This window comes from Mixophyes fleayi, chromosome 4 (assembly GCF_038048845.1).
Source record: "Mixophyes fleayi isolate aMixFle1 chromosome 4, aMixFle1.hap1, whole genome shotgun sequence".
Lineage (NCBI taxonomy): Eukaryota > Metazoa > Chordata > Amphibia > Anura > Limnodynastidae > Mixophyes > Mixophyes fleayi.
Window position 1 is genome coordinate 18,242,594 of NC_134405.1, and position 10,887 is coordinate 18,253,480.

Here is a 10,887-nt window from a genome sequence, read left to right on the forward strand (position 1 = left end):
CTACCCCTGGTATAGGTGAAAATATAATAAAACATCATTTAAAAAAGCCATTAATTTCAGAGCTTTACAGATATAATAAAATCAATCAAGTGTTATACACAGATAACATCTGAAGAGTGAAGTTCTTACCTGAAGCCATGGCTGTCTAACAACAGATGCTGGATTATATATTCCCCTATGTAAAACTGATAAAAAATAAACAGGAATTAGCAATTGTTGATTATTGTGTTATTATCAGCCATAAACTATAGTAAATCATACTTGCCAACTCTCCCTGAATGTCAGGGAGACTCCCTGAAATAGGGTCAGACAACGGACAATGGAGGTGGCCATTTTCATGGAGACCAAGATTTAATCAAAGACTGACAGGTAAGACAACATGACTTCAGTAATGGAGACAGAAATGTAAAAGACACTTCAGTCTGTGAAGATTCATTAGCGGCTTTTCTTTAATGCATAGTTGCCTACCCTCCCGGAACGTCCGGGAGACTCCCACATTTCTGGGAGAACTCCTGGGAGAACAGGACAACCTCCCGGTTCTTGCCCCTGCAATAGATAAGTGTGTGTGTGTGGGGGGGCTTAACAACGCAAATATCACATCATATTAACCCTGCTGTAATTGGCCAAAATTGTGACAATCGTTTAGGGGGCGGGGCAAAAATGATGTGATGCATCAAGCCCCACCCCCGGGATCTCCCTGAAGCCAACGAGGAAAAGTTGGCAAGTATGTAGTAAATGCTCATGTAAATCACAGTCCCACACAATTTCATACTGTTGGCAAGTATAAAATAATACCTCTGAGGTTATAATAACTGAGCCAAGAGTTAGACATTTAATTACATCCCATTGATGCTTGTTAGTTGCACTTTACAATCATGGCCAAATGGTATCATTTATCTGCATAGGGTGTTGCTTGGAAAAGACTGGAAATTCTAAAGACTTGTAGAAGCATCAAGTCTTCATTTTCCTGTTTCTCTTGTTTTTGCAAACAGTAAATTATTATATAATGGGTAATGGTGAGCAAAATCAGGGCAAAGTTTAGCACAAATGGAGTTTGACAGTGTAAGAAGCCACCTGCACAGGTTTAAGTTTCCACCCACAGTGGCACACTGGTTTACTTCCTCAACGCTGGGGTCACGAGTTTACCAGGGCCCTATCTGTGTGGCGTTTTATGGTTCTCCCCGTGTTTGCTTGGTTTTCCTCCAGGTGCTCCGGTTTCCTCCCACACTCCAAAAACATACTGGTAGGTTAAGTGGCTGCTGACTGGAGTGGAACATAGCGTGTGTTAGGGATCTTAGACTGTAAGCTCCAATGGGGCAGGTATTGATGTGAATGACAAATATTCTTTGTACAGCGCTGCGTAATATGGTGGTGCCATATAAATATAAGCTGTAAAGAGAACTCACTTACCTCAGTCCCTGCCCCACTGGAGATGACAGTCTAAATTCCCTACTACTCACACGCTAGGGTCAATTTAATAGCAGCCAATTAACCTACTGGTATGTTTTTGGAGTGTGGGAGGAAACCAGAGCACCAAGAGGAAATCCACGCAAACACGGGAAGAACATACAAAATTCCACAGAGATAAGGTCATGGTCAGGGAAGCGAACTCCTGACCCCAATGCTGTGAGGCAGAAGTGCTAACCACTAAACCACTGTGCTTCTAATAATGTCTTTAAGTTCTGCTTTTACTTCGTTATCGTACTTCATCATCATAGTCAGCTATTTATATAGCACCACTAAATCCGCAGCGCTGTACAAAGAACTCACATCAGGCCCTGCCCAATTGGAGATGACAGTCTAAATTCCCTAACAAAGACACACACAGACTAGGGTGAATTTGATAGCAGCCAATTAACCTACTAGTAAGTTTTTGGAGTGTGGGAGGAAAACAGAGCACCCGGAGGAAACCCACACAAACACGGGGAGAACATATAAACTCCACACTATATTTGTCAATTCCCATTTTGCAGCGCTTATAGTCTATGAGTAGAGCTGGCTTCGACGATCGGTTCATTCTGTTGTGTGGGGTCATTGGGAGAGGACTGAGAGGAAGTAAGTCCAAATTCTGCCAGTAAAATGTGAAAAATGTTGGGGTCAAATGCACCACAAGACAAATATTTCACAGAACGGTTTTGAAAGTGTCTCTTATGCCTAATAACCATCTCTGCTGGATGAATGCTATTATGTAATAAGGCAGAAGTGCAGGTGAACCCACTCACCAGCTAGCCAGGAGATGGAAGATGTAAGGTCAACAATTTGTCTGAAAAGAGCAGCCCTTTTAACATATTATAGTAGAGGTATCATGTAAGGTGACAGTGGTGACACTTGTTGTTACATTGTTATCACAGTGTGTGAGTGATTAGGAGATAGGATCAGTTAGTATGTGAAAGACAGATGGATACATAAATACCTGCAGGAAGTGAAATGATCTTCTGATCCTGACTCCCAGTCCTCTGAGAAACAATGAGAAATACAGAGATTATTCTGTGTCCCTGCTGTAACCACTCCCTGAATAATTACCCCCCTCCTTTCCTAACCATTTCCTGCCCAATAAAACAGCCACTCAGTACAGTACCCCCTCCACTGTCTGCTCTGTTCTTCGTCTATACACAATGAAGTGTCATTTCGTCATATTACTTGTACAACTGCCAGAACTGTCATAACACCGCAGTTGTGGCATATTTCCAGGGATCACAGTGCAGGCTTCATTACAGCAACAGTTGCAAACAAACTCCAATATAAAGTAGATTTAACAGTAATGATGAACTCGTCCTGCAATGGGCATAGCTGCCAACATTAGGGCAAAATATCCGGACGCCTATCTGGGGAATAGCTAACTGACACGGTAAATGATAATAAACAGTACTGCACTGCATAATTTTAGGGTGTGGTTATGCATATTAATGTGTGTGACTTTATTCTAAAAGGAATAAGAACTACCAATTTCCAGAATGCTGGCCTACTCTCTCCCCGGAATGGGCATGGGTGGAGGCATGATGACACGATTCGCTGCACGTGAATCTGTGCAGGAGGCAGCAGAGAAGTGGTTAATATTTTTACTAAATACGAATAGGGGGGATGCAGTCTTGATGACGCAATATATAACTGTGTGCTTCCCACTGCACGTGATATCGCGGTGGGCGGAGCAATGACACGGGTTATGTCACCGCTATGGGTTCCGCTCATCATTTCTCATCCCGGCATCAGGGAGATTTGCAAACTCTCTCGGGAGTCCAGAAGATTCCCCACTATATAGGGAGTCTCCTGACAGTCCCTGAGACCTCAGTCTCCTGACTCCCTAATGTCTAGGGTGAATGCTCTGAAAATTTGGGATAGAACCATAGAGTCTTCTACAGACCTCACCCTTCCGACTAATAACATCTCAATCCTCACACTGTCTACGCTACTTCTGGATTGTGACATCTCTTGCTGGGTTCACACAGGACTCTCCTCCCTTGCCCATCTGTTTGGCCTTGGGGGCTCTGCTCTTTTGCACAGTTGCAGGACACATATGCTCTTCTCTCTAAAGACTTTTATAAATACCTGAAGCTGCGGCTTTGGATTGGGGACCTTCATCGTCAAAACGGACCACTGCGTCCACCTCCGCCCCATCTTTATACTAAACTGACTAAGGGTAACTACAAGGGTGGATTCACCTTCTGCTACCAAAACCTTTCTTCCATCTCCACCATCCATAAAAACACCTCTCAACCTAAGTGGGAAACAGACCTCAATATTTCCTTCTCCCTGGATCAGTGGGAAATCCTCTAATTTGTGCACTGTGTCTAAGCGTACAAACCACATGGAGATGTTATATAAATTGTTGTATCGTACTTACCTAACTCCAGCCAGCCTTCAGAAAATTTGGTCTAATCATTCGAATCTGTGTTGGTGCACTTGTGGAGCTGTGGGGGACCTTATTCATGCTTTCTGGTTGTGCCCCATTATTCAGCCCCTTTGACCTCGCCGGGAGTGTTACCTCCATAACCTTAACGCCATCACTATTTCTAGCTCTACTTCATTTATACCCTGAACAACTGCCAAAATACCGCCGTTATGTATGGGGCCATATCATGTTAGCCACAATGGCGGCAATAGCACAAATCTGGAAACAGCCTTCTCCCCCTACCCTCCATAGGGTCATTGCGAAGAGTCTTTTTATTTTTCGCATGGAAACATTAGACGTTCCATACTCCATGTCACCATCCTCTCCAATTGTCAAGTGGATGTCATGGCACGAAATACGTTATAATATCATTATACCCATATCTAATGTATTCTGCTTAGCCTTGAGATATGTATTGTCTATTCGTTGGCATAATGCCATATATTATATGCCTGCGTTATTGTGATAGGTCTACAGAAGGCGAACTTCAAAACTGATATCTTTTATCTGAGTAAATCAGAGTTCTTGCAATTACTAGACTGTGTGTGTATTGCTTTCTCTCCAGCTGCCCGATTAATCTGATACACCTTATCTGATCAATGACCACTCAAGAAAGGTCAACATCACCACTAACCACACTGGTGGCCATTCGAGCGGAGAGGGGGCGTCCTCTGGTAAATAGATATGCGTTATGGCCCCACCATCCTCTGCACAATGCACATTACACAAAAGAAAAAGCGTGAGCTGAGGGTGCAATTCAATTAGAAGTACATTTTCCATTGTCAACTCGTGATTATGTTTCACGTCATTACTAATTTTTTTAATTCTCCAGGATTCCCAGGTGAGCAGACCATCCTCCTGCATTCTGCCCACTCCCTAGAGAAGTAGGCGGGACTGGGGCGTCGATAACGCAAACTGAATCATTTTGTACCCACCCCAGTGGCAAGATGACAAGATTCCGGCTTTGCGCCACGGGGCGGGGTCAAATTGACAAGAATCGCTGTGTCACTATCTCCCCCTGCATTTGCAACTTAATTTTTCCTCTGAAATCTCCTAGAGGAGAGAGGAGTAACGTTTGAAATAAAGCAGCTAAATGGAGTGTGGTTGAGTACAGAGGGATAGAGGAAGAGTGCAAATACATCAAATAAAAAGAGTATGTTTCATACCTGATTTCATTTGTGTATAATTTCTGACCACCGACCACTTTTGACTCCATTTTTAAATCCAATCATATGACTTAAATGCAGTACTTTAATTACTTTAAAGCCAACTGCACAATCTGCAGGCTTGTTGAAGCCTCTTGCAATATGCTGCTGGGAGATTTCCTCCACGAAAATGATCACAGGTTTTGTGTGGAAAAATAATGTAAGCGGTGACCATAGAAAATTCACTCCTAACTGATTTGTGTCATTGTTTAGCTCCCCGAAACTTCCCAACTCTACCTATTTTGGCAGGACAGTCCAGAATATCGGCTTTGAAAAAAGCGGAGCTTACTAGAACGGAGATGGTGTTTTACACAAATGTTGTCGATTTGGAGAGGATATGGACGGGATTGGGTGCATTACAATCCTTATCCAATTTGTTTCAGGTAATCCATAAGTGTCTAATAGCTGCTATTGCTTGGGGAGTACTTGCCTTTAAAAGATGTGTGCATGCCAGACTCACTCAGCCCAGTTACAAAGCAGAGCAGTAATCAGGTTAAAATTTAGATTGAATTCATGTTTATATTTAGTGTAGGCCAGAAGGGGAAGACTTGGATGTGAGTTAGTCAGCTCAGCATGTATTGCAATATGTGGAACTAACATTCCCTGTTTTTAATACAGAACATACCTTAAAGGAGCTAAAATAGTATTAATAATGTGATAATAACGTGACAGTGTGGGCTGACTCTGCGACCTTGTCTTACTCACCGACTGCAAGTGCCAACTGTGCCCTAGTTGTAGGAGAGTAGTTACTGCCACCACAAGGCTCCTTCACCGGCACCTGGAACCTCTTACTTCTGGGTGGTGTGTGTAGCTGCTGCAGCGCCTCTTTGCCAGTAACTGCTGCTAGTTCCTCCTGACCGCTTACTGTGGATCAGGACTGTAGGGTAGCGGGTAGAGCGTTGACTGGGTTCAACACAGGTAGTCGGGAAATGGATTAGAGGGTACGCTCTTATCTGTAGGTCACAAGATGACAGGCAATAAACCTCATGCAGCATCTTGTAAGCAGAATGGTGGTCAGTGCTCTTACTAGGACTGATACACACCCCCTGTGGCTGGGATGATCCCAACAGAAGTACAAGATGGTACACCCTTTAAATGCCTTTTATATATATTATTTACACACCTGTTGGCAGGGGGTAATCCAGCCCTCTGCCCCTTTAACCAATCCACCACTCAGCCTGCACATGAATCAGTCTTACTGTTCTCACATATTGCACTGTTGCCAATATTTTGCCAGGAGATCCCGGAGGGAAGATCATACATTCCAACTTTGAATAGTTGGTTTCCGGGAGCCTGTCATGGGAGGTGGGCGTGACGGGGTGGGGCTCCAAAATGTGCGTCATTTTGGACCCGTCCCCGTGACGGCATGACGCAAAATGAGTCATTTGACCGCGGGGGCGGGGCCAAATGTCGCGATTCCCCGGGAATCGCGGCGTTTGGGAGCAAATCCTGCCCACTTCACTAGGAAGTTGGGCACTTCCTAGTGAAGTGGGCAGAATTCGGGAGATTGCCACACTCACCCGGGAGTCCGGGAGACTCTCGCAAAATGCGGGAGTCTCCCGGACATTCCGGGAGAGTTGGCAAGTATGGGGAAGATCCTGGTACCAACCGGGTGGGAAATGTGACCACGCGAATCGCGTAAATGCAGACCCGCACCCCATCGCTCAATGCCGCAATTTGTGGTATAAAGCAGCAGGGGGAGGGAAGGATGGCACGGTTTTCTCTTAATCACTTCATTAAGTGCAGCAGCTACTTTCAGCAGCTTGTTTCAGGGTCTGCTCCTACAGGCCCCAAGGGACCACCAAGGAAAGTCTCCAGCACCACGGTTTTCTGGTTCCCATGGCTAAACACTACCAGAGGAAGCCCTGGGTTAAATGAATGGTCGCCAACTCTCGCTGAATGTCAGGGATTCTCCCTGAAATAGGGGTGATCTCCCTCACTCCCTGAAGAGTCTGGCATTCTCCCTGATGCTGAACCAGTACAAGACGCAATTGGCTTCGCCATCTGTGGCATGATGATACAGTTCAGAAATTGTGTCCTATGTCCATGTATTGATGCCTATGGAGGTGGCCATTTTTATGGAGACCAAGATTTAATCAAAGACTGACAGGTAAGACAACATGACTTCAATAATGTAGACAGAAATGTAAAAGACACTTCAGTCTGTCGAGATTCATTAGCTGCTTTTCTTTAACACATAGTTGCCTACTCTCCCGAAATGTCCGGGAGACTCACGCATTTCTGGGAGACCTACCGGGCTCCCGGGAGAGCAGGGCAACCTCCCGGTTCTCGCCCCCGCAATAGATAAGTGGCGGGGTGGGCTTAATGGTGCAAATATTGTGTCATCTTAGCCCCACCCCTTGCTGTAATTGGCCAAAATTGTGACAATCGTTTAGGGGGCGGGGCCAAAATTATGTGATTCATCAAGCCCCCACACCAACATCTCCCCAGGGATCTTCCTGAAGCCAATGAGGAAAAGTTGGTAAGTATGGTTAAATGTAATCACATCTTTTATGTAAAATACATTCTAAAACACATTTTTATACAGTATTCCAGCGGGTTTGAAAAACCAATCAGATTCTAGCTATCATTTATTTAGAACATTGTACAAAATGACAGCTAGAATCTGATTGGTTGCTATAGGCAACATCTCCACTTTTCAAACCCACCAGAAAACTCTCAGCTTGATACATTTACCCCCAGGTGCTCAGCGTCGGTACATTACCCCTTCGGCGCTAGTAGCACCGGGAATCTGCTTCTCCTGCAGCAGTAATGCCATACAGTGAATATAATCATTTTGAGATCATTTTAAAAAACGTTAAAGATTTACATTTTCTACATTCTGCACATAGCACCGCCGGGGGAATGGCCATTAACACCCTGGGCTGCTTCGGCCATATTCTATACAACACATGGCGAGGGGGGTGAGATACGGTCACAAAAACAATAAGCAAAACTGCTGTAGTTACCAGTCTCCCTCTCCATAGTGTGGGATAGCGATCTCTGGTTGTGTAAAACCATGTAACAAGCATATTACACAACACAGTGAATATATTAGACAAAAAAGTAACAATGTAATACTTACAAGTCCACCAGAAATATGTTTGTCTAGCAGCCATTACATATTGTCCACATTACACCTATTTATACTTGCCAACCTTTTTAAACTTCTTTCCGGGAGATCCCAGGCAGGGGGGCGTGGTTGGATGGCGTTTTTGTCACGGGGGCGTTGTCAAAATGACGTAATTCACCGCGAATAGCATCATTTTGACAGCAAGATGCCGTTTGCGGGATATTTGCCTGCTCTCCCGGGAGTCCGGGACACCTACCCGAATTTCGGGAGTCTCCCGGACATTCCGGGAGAGTTGGCAAGTATGCACCTATTTCACATGAAAACTTTTGCCATTACATTAACTCAATTTCTCCAGAACTAAACAGCATTACGTCAATCTAGCCATCTTTGAACCAAAAACCATACTTGCCAACTCTCCCGGAATATCCGGGAGACTCCCGAAATCTGGGTCAGAGAGAGGGCAATTCTCCCGATTCCCGGGCGACGGTGGAAATTGAATGGGGAGACGGAGCTTATCGGCGTCACGGACGCGTCATTGTGGCCCCACCCCCTTGTTTTATTGGACGGGAAAAGTGGTGACAGCTTTGGGGGCAGGGCTAACGGCGCTCTTCTTCGAGCCCCGCCCCCACACGCTCACCTGACCCCCGGACCTCCCGGAACTTAACCTGCCAATGTTGGCAACTATGCCAAAAACACACATTACAAACAGTCTTTACAAGTACCATGTTATCTTTCCTAAGTAATCAAACACTATTATTTATCACTTACAATTTCACTTTCTAATCCAAAAACTATCTTTCCCATCTAAGTAAACATTTCCAATCAAAACAACCATTTTCTATGCATCTAAGAGCCTGATTCTGTAAGGAGATTAAAGCAAAAAAGAAATTGAATAATTTTGAACCTTGTTGCATTGGAGGGGGAGGTAAATTTAAAATGTGGGGACAGATATATAGTTGGGTAGGGGCATGTCCTAGATCAACTTCAAATGTCAGCGTAAAAATAAAGCTATCATGTATTTGTGTCCTACACGAAAAAAGCAGCCAGTATTTTCTTCATATACAAAATAACAAACTAATTTGCACCCCTTGCATTGTAACATGGTTTTGTCCAGGACAACACTTACTCAATTTTTTTACTTACTTTCTTTAATGAATCAGGCCCTAAGTTACTAACAATATTACATACAGCTCAAACTAACACAACACAATTACCTATGTTCCCCGTGTTAAAGAATTATAATAGCTCATACTCAGCCTAATTTTGAAGCCAGGATTATTTATGCAATTCCATGAAGCAGGAAGAATAAAGAGATGTTTCTTAGTGAATCCATGTCAGTGAAAGAGAAATATAACAAAAGCCTCTGTGGGAGGAGACCTGGCCAAGCAATGGCCTGTGCAGGTCAACTAACTAAACCCGAAAAACTGGTTTGTGAAAGATGTGACTTAACATAAACTATTGAGAGGGGGAGATCTCTCCATCAATAAGGAATAATATACTCCCTTTGTAAATTATTATGGATATTAGAATTCTACTTGGAATCCCAGGAACTGTCTGAAGGCACAAAATTCATACTTGCCTATTAACAATGTGATTTGTGCTGTTAAACCCCGCCCTTCATGCAATTTTGCAAAATGCAACAGGGCAGGGCTAAAGTGATGCGATGGTGTCACCACGTTCCCTGCTACACTTGCCAATGTTGGCCATACTTGCTGAATTGCGTTATTAGGCCCCGACCCCTGTCAAACGTTACCAATATCGGCCTATCACAGCAGGGGGTGGGTCAGGATATCATATTCATACCCATCGACTTGACCATCAAAGAGGGCAGGCTGGCCATTTGTGAGTTTGGGCGTAACTGAGTGGCGTTTGGGTGGGTGGGGAGTATGTTGTCCCGCTTTCGGGATTCTGAATGTTGGAAGCTATGTACACATAGTCAATGTACAGTAAGGGTGTGCCAAGCTCAAATGCAGGCAGTAAGATTCCATTCAAGCTTTGGGTAGTGTGACAGGATGGACCGCCTATGCCACCCTGTCTGTTGTTGCTGGGAACCGGCTGTGCTTACTTTGCCACCGTTCCCTTTCGTTATCCCAAATGCGTCCTCTTGCTGCAGGAGGAGGGGCTTACATGAGCTGCCACCACTGAAGTCCTTGCCGGCATCCAGAACCGGGTTTCTTCTGGGTAACTGACGCTGCTAGCGTATCTCGTTGCTGGTGTACATGGGCTGATACTCCGGACCTCTTACTATGGATCAGGGAAGCTGTGGTCCCCCCCTGACCTATCACACTGACCAGGGCTGCATGGGTAGTAGGCAGAGCGTTGGTACTGGAGAGCTTGGGTCCAAACCTCAGAAACAGACGGGGAACGGATTAGAGTTTGGGTCTAATCTGTAGATCACAGGAATACAGCAATATTGAAGATGTTTTCAAGCAGGTCTTGAAGCAAGATGTTTATTTGCTCTCACACTGGTGGAAGGTACCAGTGTGATCAGGTCAGATGAAAATCAGAAGAATGAGTTTCAAATACAAATTAGTGCCTTTTATACATTTCAGACACAGACTATTTTTAGCATCAGGATGTACCCTATTTACACAAACATGGATTTACATGCACTGCAAAGCTAACAAAATTTACACTTATATGCCAAATTCTAGAAACGCTGTGATGTTCTGCATCTGAAAACCAGATGCAGAACATAACTAGACATTACAGAAATAACA

At 44.3% G+C, this 10,887-nt stretch overlaps 1 protein-coding gene across 1 annotated transcript in view; it reads right to left on the reverse strand.

Moving 5' to 3' along the window:
• The window catches only part of LOC142150512 (phospholipid scramblase 2-like), a 33,384-nt gene extending 23,897 nt beyond the window's left edge, over window positions 1–9,487 (reverse strand). Inside the window, exons 1-3 of the mRNA XM_075205709.1 lie at window positions 9,420–9,487; window positions 2,414–2,456; window positions 130–185 (exon numbers count right to left, since the gene is read on the reverse strand). Coding sequence (XP_075061810.1) covers window positions 130–139 — 10 coding nt within the window. The 5' untranslated portion in view covers window positions 140–185; window positions 2,414–2,456; window positions 9,420–9,487. The remainder of the gene's footprint in view (window positions 1–129; window positions 186–2,413; window positions 2,457–9,419) is intronic.
• Between the last annotated feature and the right edge of the window lie 1,400 nt (window positions 9,488–10,887).